Consider the following 24065-nt stretch of genomic DNA (forward strand, 5'->3'; position numbering starts at 1 on the left):
CTCCGCGTTGCGTTGTGCATTAAGAACAGCCCTTAGCCTTGGTATATTGGTTATATACCACACCCCCTCAGGCATTATTGCTTAATTATAATACCTGGAACACAACACACACACACACAATTACAAGAGGAAGAGATTCAAAATGCACAGTGAGTATTGGAGGGGAGAGGTGATTGTGAGATCACATTAGGGAATGTATTGATCCATTGGGCTGTACACAAGACATAAATTAGGAGGCGGGAGTTGAAACAACCTATAATGGGAATAAATGTCTATTACAAATGATTAGGGGAAACAAGACATTTTGTAGACAGTTCCCCCGCCTACAAAATCCTTTTTTAATTCCTGGTTGTATAGATGGTTATTTTTTGTATGATGGACTTCCATAGGTCTGAGTTACTTGACCGTGAAATGATCCTCACGTTGATTTATTTCAATGCCATTGATTATAAATAGGAATCATATTTATTATAAAATCAATGTCAATTGCCATTCTTATTGCAGTTTGATGAACAACAATGCACCTTGTGAGGAATTGCGATAGTTGTACAAAAGGAATCACTGAGGTAATGATGATTTTTCAGGCTGTCCAGTACTGCCTCATGCTTATGTGGCAGCCCAACCAATGCACTATATCCGTGTCATGCCAATGTTTTGGGACCATTACAGAATTGGTGTGTAGTTGAATTGGTGTATGCACTAAATATAACAAAGTATTATTGTCACAGGAACTTAGTAAACCGAGACCAGAAAAAGGATGATACATTCCCATCATAATACTCCACATGGAGGTACAGACATGTATCTGCTCTTTTCAAAAGCTTAACCTGACTATTTATGTTGGGAGTGTATCATCATAAGATGAGTTTGTATCTAAATATATAACAGCACAAACACTTAATAAAAATGTACACATGGAACTAGACCTAGTCTGCTGTAGCAATTTGGACATTAGACATCTTCCATAATGGTCAACTGACAGTCAAATATTCATATACAAGACAAATATCACCAAACTGAAAATGGTATAGTCAGTACACTATTAGAAACAAAGGTGCTACCTGAAAGGGTTCTTCGGCTGTCCCTATAGGAGAACACTTTGAAGAACCCACAGAGGGTTCTACATTGAACCCAAAAGGATGTTCCTATGGGGACAGCCCAAGAACCCTTTTGGAACCCCTTTTTCTTAGAGTGTATGGTCAAGTCTGATCATTACAATCATACGGTTCAAATATAACAGTAAATGTTACATTTCTCTGACGGATTATTTACAAGAAACAACCAAATTAGTTGGTATGACTTGCCAAAATAGCACAGAATAAAATAACACTTTGTTTCACTGCACATCTTCACACATGTAAATGTTCTGTCTTCACATTTCTTAATGTGGCATGTTCATAAGCATCAAGCAGTATATTTACAGTCATGTCAATGGTCGCTCCTCACAGATGTCCGTGTATATACAGTCATTATCTCAGGGTTGTTGGTCGGAGAAAGAGATGGTGAGTGGATATGAAAACGAGCAGCCAACCTCGTCCTTGGGTTAAAGTAGTGACACTACACTGTCAGACACAGAGTAAAATTATATTTCCTATATTTTCCTCTTCCACACACGCCCCGAAATGTTAAGTTAGAGGCATTGTACAGTCCAAATGGTATTACTCTCCGATGGGTTGATCCCTAGTCAAGGTCCAGGGTTGCCCCACTCTCTTTATTAGTGTGCGACTGGTCGGTGTGGTCTTGGTTGCAGGCGGTTAGCTAGTAGACAGGCCAGGGCGATGCCTCCTATCTGAGTGAAGGCTAGCCCGAGCACGGTGGCAGCAATGTGGAAGACGTTGTCATTGACGAAACTGAACACCTTCCGGAAACAGCCGTGGGGATGGATCCCAGCAGCCGCCACCCCTTCGCTGCCCACTGCTGGCAGGGGTTGGTTCTTGCAGCCCTTGCGTCGGATGCAGCAGCTCTCGGGTAGCGACACAGAGGAGCCGTTGCACTTGGGCGAGAATACTGCGTCCTGATTGGCCCAGTCGGAGGTCAGCCAATCGCGCCAGCCCTCGGCCCCGCAGCACTTTAGCCCCCTCTGCAGGCTATCCAGAGCATTGGAGGGGCCCTCGATCGTGCCATAGCCCGCCACTGCCTGCTGCAGTCCACTACGGAACCCTAGGGCGATGTCCTCGCGGTAAAACAGGCCTGAGAGGCCGGCGGCTAGCCCTGCCATAAGTGCCGCCAACTGTATGAAGCCGTATGCCCGCAGCACGAAGGGTAGGTTGGCGGCCACTCCCAGACAGCCCAGGAAGCCCCAGGCCGTGACGGTTGCCCCAGTGGCCAGAAGGATGAGCGGGGCGTTGGGGTAGCGGTTGGCCGACAGCAGCATGTAGTCGGCCAGCGATACCTGGGCCCACACGCCCAGGGTGAAGATGGCCAGACCGGCTGCCCAAAAGAGGCAGCTGAAGGCCAGCAGGGCCAGGCGCAGCAGGGGCATGACGCCCACTGGCCGGCAGCAGGGCAGGGGTCCACCCATGCGGGGAGCTGGGGGCGCCATGGAGGCCTCGGAGGACAGGGATATTGAGAGATGCTGTTGCAGCTGCTCCTGGTGCTCCTGGTGTTTTTTCTCCTGGAAGGGCGAGAGCATGTACCCGGGGAGTGCCGAGTGCCGCCGAAGCCCAGTAGAAGGGTTGAGGAGGCTCAGCCCTCTGGGAGAGGAGAGCCTCCGCGCCGCTAGCTGCTCACGTTCCCAGTCCACCGTTCGCCTGGGGCTCAGCCGAGCGGGCAAGGAGTCGTAGGGCATTGCACAGCTCATGATGCCGGTTCAGGCTTTATCTACCTCCCTTTCTTGCTCTCTCTCTTTCTCTCTCTCTTTCTCTCTCCTCCAGTTCTCCCTCGTTTCCCGCTACGAGGCAACCCTCCCCCAGATATTTACTACTGGCTGTTAACCCCCCCCCCCCCCCCGTACCCCCACTTCACCATAAATCTCGTTGACGGAGACGTCGTGTCGTGGTGTTATCTGCATCCGCAGCCCCCCTCTTTCTGTCTTATTTATCTGTTTATTTCGGGGATTCCTTCCACCTGCGTGGTCACCAGAGTTCCATGTCACTATGGCGAGTGCCGCATCCTCTCGCTCTATGGCCAGGGGCAGAGGTGTTTATGATGGCTAGGACTCAGAAACCAACCACGCACCCCCTCTCTCGGTGAGGAGGAGTCACTTGTCAGGATTTTAGTGCCTACTCTGGTTGATTTGTAGCATTAACGAGCCGGAAAGAAATTCCCCTATTCTGGTATGTCCTGTATTTTGTGAATATCATCCCAATAAAGACACATGTACTCGCATGTATGATATTCTGCTGAGATAAGGCAAGTGGTCGACAACCATTTTGTAACGGCAGTCCTCCTCCTCTTCATCTTCGGATGAGGAGGAGTATTGAGGGAACCAAGGCGCAGCGTAGTGAAAAGACATATTTTATTAACCAAACACGAACTTGACTAAACTAACAAAAACAACAAACGGTGTAGACAGACCTAGACGACGTACTTACATAAAACAAGAAAAACGCACGAATAGGAACATAGGCTACACAAACCGAACAAACCGTAAACAGTCGCGCGTGGTGTACAGACACAGACACGGAAGACAATCACCCACAACGAACACTGTGACAACGCCTACCTAAATATGACTCTTAATTAGAGGAACGCAAAAAACCTGCCTCTAATTAAGAGCCATACCAGGCAACCCAAAACCAACACAGAAACAGAAAACATAGAATGCCCACCCAACCTCACGTCCTGACCAACTAACACACATAACAAACTAACAGAAATAGGTCAGGAACGTGACATAACCCCCCCCCATAAGGTGCGAACTACGGGCGCACCAGCACAAAGTCTAGGGGAGGGTCTGGGTGGGCATCTGACCACGGTGGTGGCTCAGGCTCCGGGCGAGGTCCCCACCCCACCATAATCCATCCTAGCCTCCATCTCCCCCTAAGAATGTCCACCCTCATTTTACCCCCACAGAATCCCCTTAGTAACATCAATGACAGGGACAGCACCGGGACAGAGAGATAGATCAATACAGAGGGATAGCACAAGACAGAGGGATAGATCAGAATAAAGAGGTAGATCAAGATAGAGAGGGAGATCATGATAGAGGGGCAACTCCGGACTGAAAGGCAGCTCCGGACAGAGAGACAGCTCTGGACTGAGGGGCAGTTCTGGGTATATAGCCGTTTCTGGCTGAAGGGCAGCTCATGGCTGACTGACGAATCTGGACGCTCATGGCAGGCTGACGGCTCTCGACGCTCATGGCTGGCTGACGGCTCTCGACGCTCATGGCAGGCTGACGGCTCTCGACGCTCATGGCAGGCTGACGGCTCTCGACGCTCATGGCAGGCTGACGGCTCTCGACGCTCATGGCAGGCTGACGGCTCTCGACGCTCATGGCAGGCTGACGGCTCTGGACGCTCATGGCTCTCTGACGGCTCTGGCTGCTCATGGCTCGCTGGCGGCTCTGGCAGATCCTGTCTGGCTGGCGGCTCTGGCAGATCCTGTCTGGCTGGCGGCTCTGGCAGATCCTGTCTGGCTGGCGGCTCTGGCAGATCCTGTCTGGCTGGCGGCTCTGGCAGATCCTGTCTGGTTGGCGGCTCTGGCAGATCCTGACTGACGGACGGCTCTGGCGGCTCCTGTCTGGCGGGCGGCTCTAGCGGCTCCTGTCTGGCGGACGGCTCTGCAGGCTCATGGCAGACGGGCGGCTTTGCAGGCTCATGGCAGACGGGCGGCTTTGCAGGCTCATTGCAGACGGATGGCTCAGACGGCGCCGGGGAGACGGATGGCTCAGATGGCGCTGGGGAGACGGATGGCTCAGATGGCGCTGGGGAGACGGATGGCTCAGATGGCGCTGGGGAGACGGATGGCTCTGGCCGGATAAGGCGCACTGTAGACCTGGTGCGTGGTGCCGGAACTGGAGGCACCGGGCTAAGGACACGCACCTTCATACTAGTGCGGGGAGCAGGGACAGGGCACACTGGACTCTCAAAGCCCACTCTATACCTGGTGTGTGGTACCGGCACTGGTGACACCAGGCTGAGGTCAAGCACATCAGGATTAGTAGGGGGAGAAGAAACAGTGTGTACAGGGCTCTGGAGACGCACAGGAGGCTTAGTGCGTGGTGCCGGAACTGGAGGCACCGAACTGGATACACGCACTACAGGGAGAGTGCGTGGAGGAGGAACAGGGCTCAGGAGACGCACTGGTAGCCTAGTGCGTAGTGTAGGCACTGTAGGTACTAGGCTGGGGCGGGGAGGTGGCGCCAGAAATACCGGACCGTGCAGGCGTACTGGCTCTCTTGAGCATTGAGCCTGCCCAACCTTACCTGGTTGAATGCTCCCGGTTGCCCGACCAGTGCGGGGAGGTGGAATAACCCGCACCGGCCTATGTAGGCGAACCAGGGAAACCATGCGTAAGGCAGGTGCCATGTATGCCGGCCCGAGGAGACGCACTGGAGACCAGACACGTTGAGCCGGCCTCATGACACCTGGCTCAATACCCAATCTAGCCCTACCAGTGCGGGGAGGTGGAATAACCCGCACTGGGCTATGCACTTGTACAGGAGACACCGTGTGCTCTACTGCGTAACACGGCGCCTGCCCGTACTCCCGCTCTCCACGGTAAGCCTGGGAAGTGGGCGCAGGTCTCCTACCTGCCCTTGGCCCACTACCTCTTAGCCCCCCCCCAATAAATTTTTGGGTGTTACTCACGGGCTTTTTGGGCTTCCGTGCAAGACGCATTCCCTCATAACTCCGGTTCCTCTCTCTCTTTTCCTCCGCTCTCCGAGCTGCCTCCAGCTGTTCCCATGGACGGTGATTCACTTTAGCCCATGGTCCTTCTCCGTTAAATATTTGCTCCCAACTCCACAAGTCCTGTATACTTCCCCGTTGCTCCAAATTACGCTGCTTGGTTCTGGATTCTTGGTGGGTGATTCTGTAACGGCAGTCCTCCTCCTCTTCATCTTCGGATGAGGAGGAGTATTGAGGGAACCAAGGCGCAGCGTAGTGAAAAGACATATTTTATTAACCAAACACGAACTTGACTAAACTAACAAAAACAACAAACGGTGTAGACAGACCTAGACGACATACTTACATAAAACAAGAAAAACGCACGAATAGGAACATAGGCTACACAAACCGAACAAACCGTAAACAGTTGCGCATGGTGTACAGACACAGACACGAACGAACACTGTGACAACGCCTACCTAAATATGACTCTTAATTAGAGGAACGCAAAACACCTGCCTCTAATTAAGAGCCATACCAGGCAACCCAAAACCAACACAGAAAAAGAAAACATAGAATGCCCACCCAACCTCACGTCCTGACCAACTAACACACATAACAAACTAACAGAAATAGGTCAGGAACGTGACCTATTTTATGAACCAATATCAGTCCAGGACCTGTATGGATGGTTTGGATGGCAATATAATACAATATATATAAATATATACAATACAATATAAACGCAACTGGAAATGTACAAGATGTGTGCTCTGAATCTGATAAACTGTACTAGATAACGAAACACAACTGGTTACACGTCCTAAATTAGGCTATATAATTGCTTTGTTGACAATAGCCCAACTAATCCCATAATATCCTGCAAAATCCATGCAAATTAGAGGTCCCGTGTAGCTCTGTTGGTAGAGAATGGTGCTTGCAATGCCATGGTTGTGTGTTTGATCCAGTATAAAAAAAGTTGAAAATGTATGCATTCACTAATGTAAGTCGCTCTGGATAAGAGTGTCTGCTGAATGACAAATGTTCCAGCAGAAATTTTGCTACAAATGATATGGCGTCGAAGGAGAGGCATGTCCCCTAGCCTTCCCATAGACATTAGCGATTGGTAGCTTTAAAATGTAAATTGAGCCGATTGCTGTAATTCTTCCAAACTGTCGTCATGCAATGGAGGCTGCTGAAGGGAGGACGACTCATAATAATGGCTGGAATGGAGTTAATGGAATGGTATCAAAAACATGATACCATTCCATTAACTCCATTACAGCCATTATTATGAGCCGTTCTCCCCTCAGCATCCTCCACTGTCATTATGAGACCAAAATAAACTTGACAATGTATTTGGTTAGCTAGCATGCTATAGTTTCAGTTAGTTTGTCATGCTAGCTTCCATTTTTGGTAACATCTGAGTAATTTACAAAGAGATTACAACAACAGTCCCTTTTGGACCTCCTCTACACCTACGATACGCTTCAGCCATTTTGTGAACAATGTTTTAATTAGAATTAGACCGGAGTTGATTTTGATAGCCAATGGGAAACCAAATACAACTAAAGAGTTTGTTGGGGTAATGGGTTTAATGGCCTGATTGCCGTTAACAACATGGAACCATTAGCCAAGGTGAAGGTCTCAGTTTGATGTCATAGCCCCACCACTATATCATGGTATATCCTCCATCTTGGGCTTCCTGGACACATTCATATACTTTCCCCTCTGAGTTTGTTGCAAATGGCACTGACCTCAAAGTTTTATACATATTTTCCAGAAATAGCATTGGTTTACAGTGTTTATTCATGGAAGAGATTAAACAGGCTACGGTATCTGCACCAAAATAGATTCTGAATGCTAAATATAGTCTCCCAATTCATGGACCGAAGATATCTCCTTCTCTCAGGTGCTGTTAAATGGTAACCCGTTGTCTCCGGCTAGAATGAGTGCATCCCTCTCAAACATTGGTCGTCTCCATCGTCCATCTGCGACACACCCACACACACACACACACAACAATCAGGGTTCATTAAAGCCCCTTCCGCTAATTAAACACATTTGCACAATGAAGTCGTTGTTTGAAAAGGACAACCATCCATCAGGGGGGAGGGGCAGGGGAGAGGGGCATACCTTGGAGGGCCATTTAACTAGTGCGTTCCACCAGTGAGGTGGGGGCGAGGTAGGCTCTGTGCGAACCAAGACAAGGAATATTGTCCATATGTATGGTAACGTCCAAGCCATGAGATTCCTCCGATTCCATCGTCTTGACACCTCACACTATGTGCCAGTTAGTGATTTTCAGGTTTAACTTGTGTTTGAATAGACAGCCAGAGCTTATGATAAATATGGTTGAAGAAGGGACAAAAAAATTGGACAAAGGTCACAGAAAATCACAGTAGAGGGCAGCATTTGCAAAGGAATCAAAATTCCAGCAGAAATATTCACCTCTTGTTAACCTAGGGAAAATAGTTTAGATCGATAAACTTTGATTCCTGGCTATTTTTAGCAGTGCTGAGTATCGTTTCTATAATAGTCACCACAATGTGACTGAAATTGGTTGACGGTTTAATCATCCATTCATTTCATTGAGTCATCTCCACCCCTTGTCTCCACATCTGGCCCAGTCCAAGGTATTTCAGGCAGTGAAACTGTTCAGCTGTTAGACTGGTAGCTGTGGGAGTGAAACTGACATTTGCATAGACAGGGCTGGGTGGTTCTGCTTGTCCTAGAATAGAGCATCACTGTCACCAGATGTTCACTCTGTCCCCAGGGGTTTGCTAAATACAGATGTGATCACATTGGTGAGTGTCCAAGATATTGATGAAATGTTCAATAGCATTCTTAATTTGATCCAATTTACTACAGCAGGAAAATAATCCAACAGTAACAGGTAATGTGAATTATAATGGGGATGATAATTAATTTACATTTTTGTAGGGGATGATGCATTTTCATCAAGGAAAATCAAGTCTGAAATTTCAAGGTGGAAATTACAAATGTCAGAAGCCATTTTAAACCTTTAAATACACTAAATGTTTTACATTTCCTGCATTGCAGGACAGTTCTGCAATAGGGTGATCAAATTAAGGTCCTGCAGTTGAAGTCTGAAGTTTACATACACCTTAGCCAAATACATTTAAACTCAGTTTTTCACAATTCCTGACATTTAATCCTAGTAAAAATTCCCTGTCTTAGGTCAGTTAGAATCACCACTTTATTTTAAGAATGTGAAATGTCAGAATAATAGTAGAGAGAGTGATTTATTTCAGCTTTTATTTCTTACATCACATTCCCAGTGGGTTAGAAGTTTACATACACTCAATGAGTATTTAGTAGCATTGCCTTTAAATTGTTTAACTTGGGTCAAATGTTTCGGCTAGCCTTCCACAAGCTTCCCACAATAAGTTGGGTGAATTTTGACCCATTCCTTCTGACAGAGCTGGTGTAACTGAGTCAGGTTTGCGTGAACCACTGCTTTTAATCAGGGCAAGGTGACCGGAAACATGACCGAATACAAACAGTGTAGCTATTCCCTCCGCAAGGCAATCAAACAAGCTAAGCGTGTCACGATCGTGTGGTGGATTGACGGACCAAGGCGCAACATGATTTGAATACATCTTCTTTTTTTTAATAGCAACGACGAAGATGAACACTACACACTTATACAACACTAACGAAAACAACAAACGATCGTGAAAACTTCAAACGTAAGTGCACACACAAACTACTTACGTCGAACTATACATATACACAAACAATGACCCACAAACAGCTAAAGCCTATGGCAGCCTTAAATATGGCTCCCAATTAGAGACAACCGAAATCAGCTGTCTCTAATTGAGAACCCATTCCGGCCACCATAGACTTTCCTAGAACTACACCCAACATAGACACAGCTAGACACATACACTCAACACCAAACCATAAACTACACCAAACACCCCCTCTACCATATAATACCCCAAAATACACACATACCCCATGTCACACCCTGACCTAACTAAAATAATAAATAAAACAAATAATACTAAGGCCAGGGCGTGACATAACCCCCCCCTTAAGGCGCGAACTCCGGACGCACCAACACATAGTCTAGGGGAGGGTCTGGGTGGGCTTCCTTCCACGGCGGCGGCTCCGGCACTGGTCGTGGTCCCCACCCCACCATAGTCATAAGAGGCAGCACCGGGATAAAGGGCAGCACCGGGATAAGGGCCAGCACCGGGATAAGGGGCAGCACCGGGATAAGGGGCAGCACCAGGATAAGGGGCAGCACCAGGATAAGGGGCAGCACCAGGATAAGGGGCAACACCAGGATAATGGGCAGATCCTGGCTGGACGGCTCATGGCTGGCTGACAGATCTGGCTGCTCATGGCTGGCTGACGGATCTGGCTGCTCATGGCTGGCTGACGGATCTGGCTGCTCATGGCTGGCTGACGGATCTGGCTGCTCATGGCTGGCTGACGGACCTGGCTGCTCATGGCTGGCTGACGGATCTGGCTGCTCATGGCTGGCTGACGGATCTGGCTGCTCATGGCTGGCTGACGGATCTGGCTGCTCATGGCTGGCTGACGGATCTGGCTGCTCATGGCTGGCTGACGGATCTGGCTGCTCATGGCTAGCTGACGGATCTGGCTGCTCATGGCTGATTGGCGGCTCTGGCAGATCCTGTCTGGTTGGCGGCTCTGGCAGATCCTGTCTGGTTGGCGGCTCTGGCAGATCCTGTCTGGTTGGCGGCTCTGGCAGATCCTGTCTGACGTACGGCTCTAGCGGCTCCTGTCTGGCTGGCGGCTCTAGCGGCTCCTGTCTGGCGGACGGCTCAGTAGGCTCATGGCAGACGGGCGGCTTTGCAGGCTCATGGCAGACGGGCGGCTTTGCAGGCTCATTGCAGACGGATGGCTCAGATGGCGCTGGGGAGACGGATGGCTCAGATGGCGCTGGGGAGACGGATGGCTCAGATGGCGCTGGGGAGACGGATGGCTCAGATGGCGCTGGGGAGACGGGCAGTTCAGGCATCGCTGTGCAGACGGCAGACTCCTGCCGGCTGAGGCGCACTGTAGGCCTGGTGCGTGGTGCCGGGATTGGTGGCACCGGGCTAAAGGCACGCACTTTCAGGCTAGTGCGGGGAGAAGGAACAGGGCATACTGGACCCTGGGGACGCACATTAGGCCTAGTGCGTGGGGCCGGAACTGGTGGTACCGGACTGGGGACACGCATCTCAGGGCTAATGCGGGGAGCAGCAACAGGATGCACAGGACTCTGGAAACGCACAAGAGGCTTAGTGCGTGGTGCCGGAATTGGTGGTACCGGGCTGGAGACACGCACCATAGGACGAGTGAGTGGAGGAGGAACAGGGCTCTGGAGACACACTGGAAGCCTGTTACGTGGTGTAGGCACTGGTGGAACTGAACTGGGGCGGGGAGGTGGCGCCGGAAATACCGGACCGTGCAGGCGTATTGGCTCCCTTGAGCATTGAGCCTGACCAACCTTACCTGGTTGAATGCTCCCCGTTGCCCGACCAGTGCGGGGAGGTGGAATAACCCGCACCGGGCTATGTAGGCGAACCGGGGACACCATGCGTAAGGCTGGTGCCATGTAAACCGGCCCGAGGAGACGCACTGGTGGCCAGATATGTAGGGCCGGCTTCATGACATCCGGCTCAATACTCAATCTAGCCCTGCCAGTGCGGGGAGGTGGAATAACCCGCACCGGGCTATGCACACGTACAGGAGACACCGTGCGCTCTACTGCGTAACACGGTGTCTGCCCGTACTCTCGCTCTCCACAGTAATTACAGGGAGTAGGCGCAGGTTTCCTACCTGACTTCGCCACTCTTCCTTTAAGCCCCTTCCCAAGAAATTTTTGGGGTTTTCCCACAGGCTTCCTACCGCTTCGTCGTGCTGCCTCCATTCGCCGGTATCCCTCCTCGCACTGCGCCAGAGAATCCCAGGCGGGCTCCGGCACTCTCCCTGGGTTGATCGCCCACCTGTCGATCTCCTCCCACGTAGTGTAGCCCAGATCCTTTGTAGGTTCCTTTTCCTGCCTCCTAGCTAGCTCCTCATATCGCCACCTCTCTGCTTTCGCTGCCTCCAGCTCAGCTTTGGGGCGGTTATATCCTCCTGGTACCTCCCGGTCTAAAATTTCCTCCCATGTCCATGAATCCTTGCATTGCTCCTGTTGCCGCTGGTCATGTTGCTTGGTCGTATATAGGTGGGTCATTCCGTCACGATCGTGTGGTGGATTGACGGACCAAGGCACAACATGATTTGAATACATCTTCTTTTTTTTAATAGCAACGACGAAGATGAACACTACACACTTATACAACACTAACGAAAACAACAAACGATCGTGAAAACTTCAAACGTAAGTGCACACACAAACTACTTACGTCGAACTATACATATACACAAACAATGACCCACAAACAGCTAAAGCCTATGGCAGCCTTAAATATGGCTCCCAATTAGAGACAACCGAAATCAGCTGTCTCTAATTGAGAACCCATTCCGGCCACCATAGACTTTCCTAGAACTACACCCAACATAGACACAGCTAGACACATACACTCAACACCAAACCATAAACTACACCAAACACCCCCTCTACCATATAATACCCCAAAATACACACATACCCCATGTCACACCCTGACCTAACTAAAATAATAAATAAAACAAATAATACTAAGGCCAGGGCGTGACAAAGCGTCAGTATAGAGACAAAGTAGAGTCGCAATTCAACGGCTCAGACACAAGAGGTATGTGGCAGGGTCTACAGTCAATCACGGATTACAAAAAGAAAACCAGCCTCGTCGCGGACCAGGATGTCTTGCTCGCAGACAGACTTAACAAATTCTTTGCTCTCTTTGAGGACAATACAGTGCTACTGACACGGCCCGCTACCAAAACCTGCGGACTCTCCTTCACTGCAGCCGACGTGAGTAAAACATTTAAACGTGTTAACCCTTGCAAGGCTGCAGGCCCAGACGGCATCCCCAGCTGCTTCCACAGAGCATGCGCAGACCAGCTGGCTGGTGTGTTTACGGACATATTCAATCAATCAATATCCCAGTCTGCAGTTCCCACATGCTTCAAGAGGGCCATCATTGTTCCTGTTCCCAAGAAAGCTAAGGTAACTGAGCTAAACGACTACTGCCCCGTAGCACTCACTTCCGTCATCATGAAGTGCTTTGAGAGACTAGTCAAGGACCATATCACCTCCACCCTACCTGACAACCTAGACCCACTCCAATTTGCTTACCGCCCCAATAGGTCCACAGACGATGCAATCGCAACCACACTGCACACTGCCCTAACCCATCTGGACGAGAGGAATACCTATATGAGAATGATGTTCATCGACTACAGCTCAGCATTTAACACCATAGTACCCTCCAAACTCGTCATCAAGCTCGAGACCCTGGGTCTCGACCCCGCCCTGTGCAACTGGGTACTGGACTTCCTGACGGGCCGCCCCCAGGTGTTGAGGGTAGGTAACAACATGTCCACCCCGCTGATCCTCAACACTGGGGCCCCACAAGGGTGCGTTCTCAGCCCTCTCCTGTACTCCCTGTTCATCCACAACTGCGTGGCCATGTACGCCTCCAACTCAATCATCAAGTTTGCAGACGACACTATAGTGGTAGGCTTGATTACCAACAACGATGAGACGGCCTACAGGGAAGAGGTGAGGGCCCTCGGAGTGTGGTGTCAGGAAACTAACCTCACACTCAACGTCAACAAAACAAAGGAGATGATCGTGGACTTCAGGAAACAGCAGAGGGAGCACCCCCCTATCCACATCGACGGGACAGTAGTGGAGAGGGTAGTAAGTTTTAAGTTCATCAGCGTACACATCACGGACGAACTGAATTGGTCCACCCACACAGACAGCGTGGTGAAGAAGGCGCAGCAGTGCATCTTCAACCTCAGGAGGCTGAAGAAATTTGGCTTGTCACCAAAAGCACTCACAAACTTTTACAGATGCACAATCGAGAGCATCCTGTCGGGCTGTATCACCGCCTGGTATGGCAACTGCTCCGCCCACAACCGCAAGGCTCTCCAGAGGGTGGTGAGGTCTGCACAACGCATCACTGGGGGCAAACTACCTGCCCTCCAGGACACCTACACCACCCGATGTCACAGGAAGACCAAAAAGATCATCAAGGACAACAACCACACCCGAAGGCGATGTCAGTACAGGTGCATCAAAGCTGAAGCCGAGAGACTGAAAAACAGCTTCTATCTCAAGGCCATCAGACTGTTAAGCAGTCATCACTAACATAGAGAGGCTGCTGCCAACACACAGACTCAATCTCTGGCCACTTTAATAAATGGATCACTAGTCACTTTAAATAACGGCACTTTATTAATGTTTACATGTCCTACATTACTCATCTCTTACGCATATACTGTATTCGATTGCATCTTGCCTACGCCGCACGGCCATCGCTCATCCATATATTTATATGTACATATTATTATTCATCCCTTTACATTTGTGTGTGTATAAGGTATTAGTTGTGATTTTGTTAGATTACTTGTTAGATATTATTGTACTGTCGGAACTAGAAGCACAAGCATTTCGCTACACTCGCATTAACATCTGCTAACCATGTGTATGTGACCAATACAATTTGATTCGATCATAATCAGAATAACAATATAATGGTGGTGTGATATAAAAGGTACCATACATTAGTTATCTGAGTAAACAGTTGCTGTTTGATGTTTAAAAGATGTGACATGAAGGATAAAATACTCTAATCATTGGAGCCTACTTGGAAACTGAAATAGATTTGAAACATTCATTTGCATAATGCATCTGCTCCACTGCTCTAAGAGGATTTATATCCCTGTGAGTTGAACACTTCATGACTGAGAGCTGTCCTTCATGACAACAGAACCACAACAACCATGACTTTTATCACCATCTTCATCTGGACACTTGCTTTCTGCTTTCAAGGTTACAGTTTTCAGAATTTATTGTTGAAGATTAATTTAAATCTACAGTGTATACATGTACAGTATATCAATGTTACTATTTCTATTCAGAACTATTCATTACAATATGTAACATTTCATTCATATAAATGTTTTTACTATATTTTTCAGAAGCCAGAGGACAGTATGTTGTGACACAGACTCCTGCAGTGAAAGCTGTTCTCCCAGGACAGACAGTCTCTCTGAACTGTAAAACCAGCAGTAATGTTCACAACAATGACTGTTTAGCCTGGTACCAACAGAAACCTGGAGGAGCTCCTAAACTCCTTATTTACTATGCTACAACACTTCAGTCTGGGACTCCATCTAGATTCAGTGGTAGTGGATCTGGGAGTGACTTCACTCTGACCATCAGTGGAGTCCAGGCTGAAGATGCAGGAGATTACTACTGTCAGAGTTTCCACTATCCCAACAGTGTCTGGGTGTTCACACAGTGATACAGAGTCGTACAAAAACCTCCCTCAGTCAGACTGCACAGTGACTGTACTGATACAGCTGGGACCTACTGCAGGTGCTGAGGGGGAAGAGACAGTGAAATGGAACAATGGTCACTAGATGAGGTTAACTGTGACATGTGACAATATGTTTAGAAAGCAATCATTCAGATCACATGACCATCATCATCATCATCATCATCATCATCATCATGGTTATGACTTATAGTATTTGTTATGGTCTTTAAGTGTATATATATAAAAGTTATTTGAAGTTTTGAAACACAATTCCTGTCCATATGCAAAGCAAGATCTACAGAAGTAAAACTAAATATGTTATGACCTCAACATTACTTCAAAGTTACAATAACTTCAGCCCCCAAAACAAGTCCTCAACTGGACCTCAACCAAATGTCTGATTTAAATGGATGTGATCTTCTAACATTATATTAACTAGTTTAATGAGCAGGTTACTGACTGTTGCATCTGTGAATGAGACATGATGCTGGACTCAAACATCGGACACATGTACACTACTGGTGGGAGGAGCTATTGGACGGACGGGCTCATCGTCATGGCTGAAATGGAATACATGTTGTGATTGATATCGTTGAATTGATTTCATTCCAGCCATTAAAATGATGCCATGCTCCTATTGCTCCTCCCACCAGCCCCCTCTGCACTACATACACTATCTACATACACTATAATAGCCATTTTATCTGTAATTAATTACATGGTGCCATATCTTTTATGTCTCTCTCCCTGAATCCACCATAGAGGTTAAAATCAGTCACTCCCTCACATCTGGCCCAGTCCAGGGTATTTCAGGCTGTGAAACTGTTCAACTGCTAGACTGGTAGCTGTTGGAGTGAAACTGAGATTTACATAGACAGGGCTGGGTGGTTCTGGTTGTCCCAGAATAGAGCAGCACTGTCACCAGATGTTCACTCTGTTCTCAGGGGGTTGGAGGTAGAGAAGACTCTATCTTGGAAGAACTGATACTTGTAATATTATGTGGACAAATGTATTGCATTTAAGCAAAATACAGGAATGATCACATTGGTGAGAGCCCGACATATCGATCAAATGTTCAATAGCATTAGACTAAGTCTATAAATCAAGCATGTTAAAAACTGCTCCAAGAAAGATGAATAAGGAGTACCATCTACTACACGTGGCTAGACCTCTCCTGTTAATCTGTTAACATTGTAGTATCTAGACCTCTCCTGTTAATCTGTTAACATTGTAGTATCTAGACCTCTCCTGTTAATCTGTTAACATTGTAGTATCTAGACCTCTCCTGTTAATCTGTTAACACTGTAGTATCTAGACCTCTCCTGTTAATCTGTTAACATTGTAGTATCTAGACCTCTCCTGTTAATCTGTTAACATTGTAGTATCTAGACCTCTCCTATTAATCTGTTAACATTGTAGTATCTAGAACACTCCTATTAATCTTTTAGCATTGTAGTATCTAGACCTCTCCTGTTAATCTGTTAACATTGTAGTATTTAGACCTCTCCTGTTATTCTGTTAACATTGTAGTATCTAGACCTCTCCTGTTAATCTGTTAACATTGTAGTATCTAGACCTCTCCTGTTAATCTGTTAACATTGTAGTATCTAGACCTCTCCTGTTAATCTGTTAACATTGTAGTATCTAGACCTCTCCTGTTAATCTGTTAACATTGTAGTATCTAGACCTCTCCTGTGAAAATAGTAGTATATTGTGTTAGTATGAACTACTGGTTGATGACGATTTGGTTAGAACATGAATAACTAATCGATGAAGTTAAGATCTGATAGTTTCATAGACACTGTGAATAAGGCTTTATGAATATATTGCTACACCATTCAACAACATTTAAGATTATATCTATTTGGGTTTATTGAAAGAGACAATGAAAATATTTGTTCCAAAGGGAAATCTTTATTTTCATCTATTCATCAAAGCTTCAAAGCAAACATTCCTACAGTATCTAATATTAATAATACAGAACACGTCAAATCTAACACTGATACAACCTCAGTCTACAGAGAGGATTGACTCATGAACTCAAGCAAAGCCCTCTGTCAGTCTACATGTCAGTGATCAATAAGACAGAGAACATCTGATCTCAGAACAGAGTCAAAGCAGAGGAACCAGCAGCCTCTCTCCACAGGGATGTGTGACTGAGGGGTCCTACCCAGAACAGTCAGCCTTCCTCAGGGTCTTGGTGACTGGAGTCTGGGATTTCTGCTGGGCTTCACAGGTCACCTCTCCTGCCTTGGTCCACTCCTGGGCAGTGAGAGTCAGGGTGTTGCTCCAGCTGTACAGGCCGTCCTTCTCCAGGACACCGGGACTGGTCTCCTGGTTCTTGTTGGTCCCGTCCACTTTCCAGTTCATGGTCCAGTCTGAGGGAAATCCCTTGTTGGCCAGACACGTCAGTGTGGCTGTTGTTGTACTGGACAGCTCCTCACTAGAGGGGGGCAGGACAGTGAGGGTGGGGGCACTGTTACCTGGAACAAACAGAAGACATCAACTTATTAACTACATCAAGTACAGCTACAGTAAGAGATTATCTTCAGCAAAGTACACATCAATATAAAGTGGTTAAATAACTAGAGTTACTAGTCATACAATGTCAGTTATACATGTCATACAGATATTGTTTAGGAATGGATCTGATCAGAACAGCCTGCTCATATTCTTGGTATTTTCATCACATTTCATCCATGTTGGATTATGAAGTCAGTTACAACCCTAACTGAGACCCTTTGTCTTCACACTAACTGTGAAGTCTACCATGAACACAATGCAACATTGATGAATACTATATACAATACTATTAAATAGTTATTTTCCAGAATTAGGAGTTATATTCTGCAAGTATACAAATCAGATATACAAATAAACCTGCAATTTATCATTTTGATTCAATTAATATTTATTTGAAATAAGGCTCAGTCAAAGCAAAATTTACCAAAACTTTTGAGATTTAGATATCTGAAATCACACACAAACAGTAATACACAATGCAACAACTATACTCAATATTATTAAATAGTTATCATGACAGAATAATACTCTGCAATCCACCAAACCACACATTTAAATAAACACCTACATGTGAACATTTTGGTTCAATTTAATTTAATTTGAAAAAAGGCCTCGTCAAAAGTAATAGAAAAAAATATATTTTTTAGAAAGTAAAAAATGTAAAATCACAATATTTTCATAGAGACAAAGTTTAAGAAAATAAAATACCCCCCACAAATTATCAGAAAGAAATACGAAGAGAGATTGTTACTTACTTCCAACATCAAGTCTGGTGCCGCTACCAAAAGTGTATCACAGTGATACAATCCCTGTTACTGCCTGTACAAAAACCTCCTGAACATTGGACAAGCTGAATTTCTTTAAACTATGGTTCAAATCATCAACTATGCTATGTTATGAATACTTGCCAAAGATGATTTTAGCATGTTAATTTGAAATAAAGTGTTTTTTATTTAGTTTTCCTTAACATTGAACAGAAACCTACCGTTTACTGTACATTTCCTACAAGGTGCAGTATGTTTATTCCTACAACTAATCTAAAATGTAGACTAATCACTCTCATAGTTGAATGGCAGGTCAAATTTGATTAGATGTAATAACATACGTGTTAATAATATTAGTATTCTAACTGGCTGTAGTTTGTATAGGCCTTGTGTATTTATTCCCAAAATCATGTAAAAAAAAAAATAATAAAATTGAAATTCTCAAAGTCAAGGCAAAATGTATAGAGAAATTTAAACAAGACATCAAAAGGTGAATAAAACTGTTAATTTTGTGTTTACTTACTTCCAACATCAAGTCTGGTGCCGCTACCAAAAGTCCACCACAGTGATACAATCCATATTATTGCTGGTACAAAAACCTCTCTGTGGTGTGATGCTGCAGCTGTTACAGTGAAGATCCCTCATACAGAATCAAAATCAACATAAATACACTTTAACATCTTCCAGGTAAACAAACACTTCATATTAGCTGTTTCTAGATAATACCAATATGAATTGTATCTTAAATCCAGATATGAGTATTTTTTCCTTCCTCTGTGTATCAGGTGTTCTCCTAGTCTGTAGGTACAGTCCAGCATTAGATCAGTGTTGCTAGTATTCCTCCATATTGTCCATATGAAAGACAAATGCAGCAGCAGTAGTGATAGTGATCCATGTTGTATGTTCCTTTATTAAACATGTTGATCTCAGATTTAACAGTGGTGGTAAAGTCACAGAGCACAGACAACACTACCAGAGGAATCCTACCAGCTTTAGTTTAGAGAAGTGTTCACTAACTGATTAGAGGAACTTATATGAGAGACCGAGCGTGAGTGACCAGACAGTTCATTATATCTGATCATCATCAGAATAACAATATAATGGTGCTGTGAAATAAAACTTCCGTACATTAGTTATGTGAGTAAACAGTTGCTGTTTGATGTTATTAAAGATAGCACAATGAGTATAAATACATTCTAATGAACTGAGCCTACTTGAAAACTGAAATAGATTTGAAACATTAATTTGCATAATGCATCTGTCCTGCTGCTCTTAAAGTGTTTATATCCCTGTGAGTTGAACACTTCATGACTGAGAGCTGTCCTTCATGACAACAGAACCCACAACAACCATGACTTTTATCACCATCTTCATCTGGACACTTGTCTTCTACATACAAGGTACAAAATATATAGGAGTTTTATGTTTGAATAATGAAAAGTACACAATTTGAGTGAACTGAAAGACTTTAAAGATTGTTATATTCATTCCTGGTACAATTATCCGTTTTCTCTCTGTTTCAGAATCCAGAGGACAGGTCACTGTGACTCAGACTCCTGCAGTGAAAACTGTTCTGCCAGAACAGACAGTCTCTATGAACTGTAAAGCCAGCATTGATGTGCAAACTAACTGTTGGGGTTTTGGTAAACCATGTTTAGCCTGGTATCAACAGAAACCTGGAGGAGCTCCTAAACTCCTTATTTACTATGCTACAACACTTCAGTCTGGGACTCCATCTAGATTCAGTGGCAGTGGATCTGGGAGTGACTTCACTCTGACCATCAGTGGAGTCCAGGCTGAAGATGCAGGAGATTACTACTGTCAGAGTTATAATCATATCAATAGTAAACATGTGTTCACACAGTGATACAGAGCCATACAAAAACATCCCTCATTCAGACTGCTCAGTGATTGTGTTGCTACAGCTGGGACCTACTGCAGGTGCTGAGGAGAAAGAGTGAAATGGATCACTGGTCACTAGATGAGGTCAACTGTGACGTGACAATATGGTTAGAAATCATTCAGATCACATGACCATCATCATCATCTTCATAATCATCATGGTTGGTACCATAGAATGAACAAAAATATCAATGCAACATGTAAAGTGTTGGTCCCATGTTTTATGAGCTGAAATAAAATATCCCAGAAATGTTCTGTACGCTCAAAAAGCATAATTCTCTCAATTGTTGTGCACAAATTAGTTACGTCACTGTTAGTGATTGTTAATGATTATTACATTGATGTGCCTTGTGTTGGGGATAATAAAAGGCCACTCTAAAATGTGCAGTTTTGTCAGACAAAGCCACAGATATCTCAAATTTTTAGGGAGTGTGCATTTGGCATGCTGACTACAGTAATGTCCACCAGAGTTGTTGCCAAATGAATTACTATTAATTTCTCTACCATAAGCCACCTCCAATGCCAGACCAGGACCTCCATTTCCGGCCTCTTCACCTGCAGGATGGTCTGACATCAGCCACCCGGACAGCTGATGAAACTGAAGACTTTTTTTTCTGTCTGTAATAAAGCCCCTTTAGTGCAGGTAAACTCATTCTGATTGGCTGGGCCTGGCTCCCCAGTGGGTGGGCCTATGCCCTCCCAAAGAAACCCATGGCTGTTCCCCTGCCCAGTCATGTGAAATCCATAGATTAGGACCTAATGAATAACATGACATAATATTTGTGGTTGAGCCTGGTTATATTTGTCATGAGCGGAAAGTTAATTTAAAAGTTATTTGGAGATTTGAAACCAATAACAGTCGTGAGTCAGAATACAAGTAGTCCATAAGATGTCCAAAAAAGGGTGATATTACGTAAACATTTCTTAGTTTCAGCCCCGTATAACAAGTTCCCATATGCACCTCACAACCAACTATTGATTTGATCGTCAAGTACTATATTGACTATTTTAATGAGCAGGTGACTGTTAGATCTGTGAATGACACATACATGAGACACTTGTATGTCAAAAACCAAAGTTCTTTCAATCCCAAAACCACAGACACAAGCAGGAGGCAGACAGTGTTAACAGCTCTTTAATATATTTTCTCAGTATTAAAAAGGGGTTTACAGGATAAAAGCAACACAGAACAAACAGAAGGACAGGACCGGCCACCATATAGGCCTACACACTAGAGTCCATAGTTGTTTGTCATGGAGCGTTCGTAGCTTCATGGCATCAATGGGATTCCGATGTGGGAGTCGTGGCCTCAGTGGTCTTGTCGTAGAAGGCGACAAGACCAGAATCAGCTCATTTGTTTTCCCGAGGGAGAGGTTGTTTACCTGGCACCATGCCGTCAGAGTGTCTTCCTTCTCCCTGTAGGCCGTCTCGTTGTTGTTAATCAGGGTTACTACTGTTGTGTCGTATGTGAACTTGATGATGGAGTTGGAACTGTGTGAGGTCATGCAGTCCTGGGTATACAGGGAGTAATCTTAAGATGTAGAGGAGATGCTGGGTTGTATTGTAATGATGGTCCACAGAGTCTCAGTGTGTCTGATTAGAGACACAGGAGAAGAGGGAGGGAGCTGAACTCATTTAGGAACAGAGTAGCAGTCCTGCACAGTGGAGCCGCTCTTTTCTCAGTGGCAGTCCAATAGTCCAGCAGTCCAGTATTCAGTCCACACAGCTCACTGCACTAACACTACTCTCCCAGCAGGGGGAGATACATGACCAATTTTTTTTATTTTATTTATTTTTATTTCACCTTTATTTAACCAGGTAGGCTAGTTGAGAACAAGTTCTCATTTGCAACTGCGACCTGGCCAAGATAAAGCATAGCAGTGTGAACAGACAACAACACAGAGTTACACATGGAGTAAACAATAAACAAGTCAATAACATGGTAGAAAAATGAGAATCTATATACAACGCGTGCAAAAGGCATGAGGTAGGCAATAAATCGAATAATTACAATTTAGCAGATTAACACTGGAGTGATAAATCATCAGATGATCATGTGCAAGAAGAGATACTGGTGTGCAAAAGAGCAATGATCACTGGGCGGTGGAACATGACTGGTATTCCTCTTTTCCATAGACATCGTTATGTTACAATATCATATTACCATAACACTAATTAACAGACAAAGTGATGTATGTTATATGATAACATAATGTATTACTTGTATTTTATTCTCTCCAGCATTCATTATAGTATAGTCTTGCTGTACAATATTGATAGTGATCATGTGATAGCCCTTAAACCAATAATAGCATTGTATTTATACCCTTTTTATTACATTTATTTATTTACATTTTATTATGGAATTCTATGATTATTATTTACTGTTCCTGGGCCGTCATTGAAAATAAGAATTTGTTCTTAACTGTTCTTAACTGATTTCCAAGTTAAATAAAGGTAACATTTTTTTTTTTTAATGAATCCTTAGTGGTCTAAGTTCACTGAATAATGGTGGATGGGGAGAAGACCAGAATATTATTTGCATAGTGATGATGCTCTGCACAGACAGAACATGCTTCAGTGGTCTGGGAGTGTTTATATCCCTGTGAGTTGAACACTTCATGACTGAGAGCTGTTCTTCATGACAACAGAACTCACAACAACCATGACTTGTATCACCATCTTCATCTGGACACTTGTTTTCTACATACAAGGTACAAAATATATAGGAGTTTTATGTTTGTATACTGAAAAGTAAACAGTTTGAGTGAACTGAAAGATTGTTAAGATTGTTTAATTAATCCATGGTGATACATTTATTAACTTTCTCTCTGTTTCAGAATCCAGAGGACAGGTCACTGTGACTCAGACTCCTGCAGTGAAAACTGTTCTCCCAGAACAGCCAGTCTCTATGAACTGTAAAACCGGCAGTAATGTGTATCCTGACTGTGATAGGTCAGGTAAACCATGTTTAGCCTGGTATCAACAGAAACCTGGAGAAACTCCTAAAGCACTGGTCTACTATGGAAGCACCCTCATCTCTGGGACTCCATCTAGATTCAGTGGCAGTGGATCTGGGAGTGACTTCACTCTGACCATCAGTGGAGTCCAGGCGGAAGATGCAGGAGATTACTACTGTCAGAGTGTACACGTCATCAATAGTAAAGATGTGTTCACACAGTGATATAGAGCCGTACAAAAACCTCCCTCAGTCAGACTGCACAGACTGTATTGCTACAGCTGGGACCTTCTGCAGGTGCTGAGTGGTAAGAAACAGTGACATTGAACACTGTTCACTAGATGTCACTAACTGTGACATGTGACACTATGGTTAGAAAGCAATCATTCAGATCACATGACCATCATTGTCACAATCATCATGGTTGTGACCATAAAATGACATATATACACTGAAGTAAAATATAAAGGCAACATGTAAAGTGTTAGTCCAATGTTTCATGAGGTGAAATAAAAGATCCCAGAAATGTTCCATACAAAGAAAAAGCTTAATTCTCTCAAAATGTGTGCACATATTTGTTTACATCCCTGTTAGTGAGCATTTCTCATTTGCCAAGATAATCCATCCACCTGACATGTGTGGCATATCAGGAAGCTGATTATACAGCACGATCATTACACAG

At 45.1% G+C, this 24065-nt stretch overlaps 1 protein-coding gene and 2 gene segments (V, D, J or C); 1 reads left to right on the forward strand and 2 right to left on the reverse strand.

Annotated features, from left to right (window-relative positions):
* Positions 1 to 1122: 1122 nt before the first annotated feature.
* LOC129838719 (tetraspanin-7-like) lies at positions 1123 to 2883 on the reverse strand. Its single transcript, XM_055905873.1, has one exon. It carries the CDS (start codon positions 2798 to 2800, stop codon positions 1715 to 1717), a length of 1086 nt encoding a protein of 361 aa, XP_055761848.1. The 5' UTR covers positions 2801 to 2883; the 3' UTR covers positions 1123 to 1714.
* Positions 2884 to 17129: 14246 nt separating this feature from the next.
* LOC129838366 (Ig lambda chain C region-like) lies at positions 17130 to 21816 on the reverse strand. The segment is given in 3 exon segments: positions 17130 to 17718; positions 19046 to 19162; positions 21807 to 21816. Coding segments are annotated over 3 exon segments (444 nt in total).
* A 1248-nt stretch (positions 21817 to 23064) lies between these two features.
* LOC129838813 (immunoglobulin kappa variable 6D-21-like) lies at positions 23065 to 23814 on the forward strand. The segment is given in 2 exon segments: positions 23065 to 23138; positions 23265 to 23814. Coding segments are annotated over 2 exon segments (417 nt in total).
* The last annotated feature ends 251 nt before the right edge of the window (positions 23815 to 24065 follow it).

Source organism: Salvelinus fontinalis, chromosome 39, assembly GCF_029448725.1.
Source record: "Salvelinus fontinalis isolate EN_2023a chromosome 39, ASM2944872v1, whole genome shotgun sequence".
Classification (NCBI taxonomy): Eukaryota; Metazoa; Chordata; class Actinopteri; order Salmoniformes; family Salmonidae; genus Salvelinus; species Salvelinus fontinalis.

What these genes read in the sequence shown, in the direction of transcription:
- LOC129838719 (XM_055905873.1), bottom strand. Translation starts at nt 2,800, where the DNA reads ATGAGCTGTGCAATGCCCTACGACTCCTTGCCCGCTCGGCTGAGCCCC.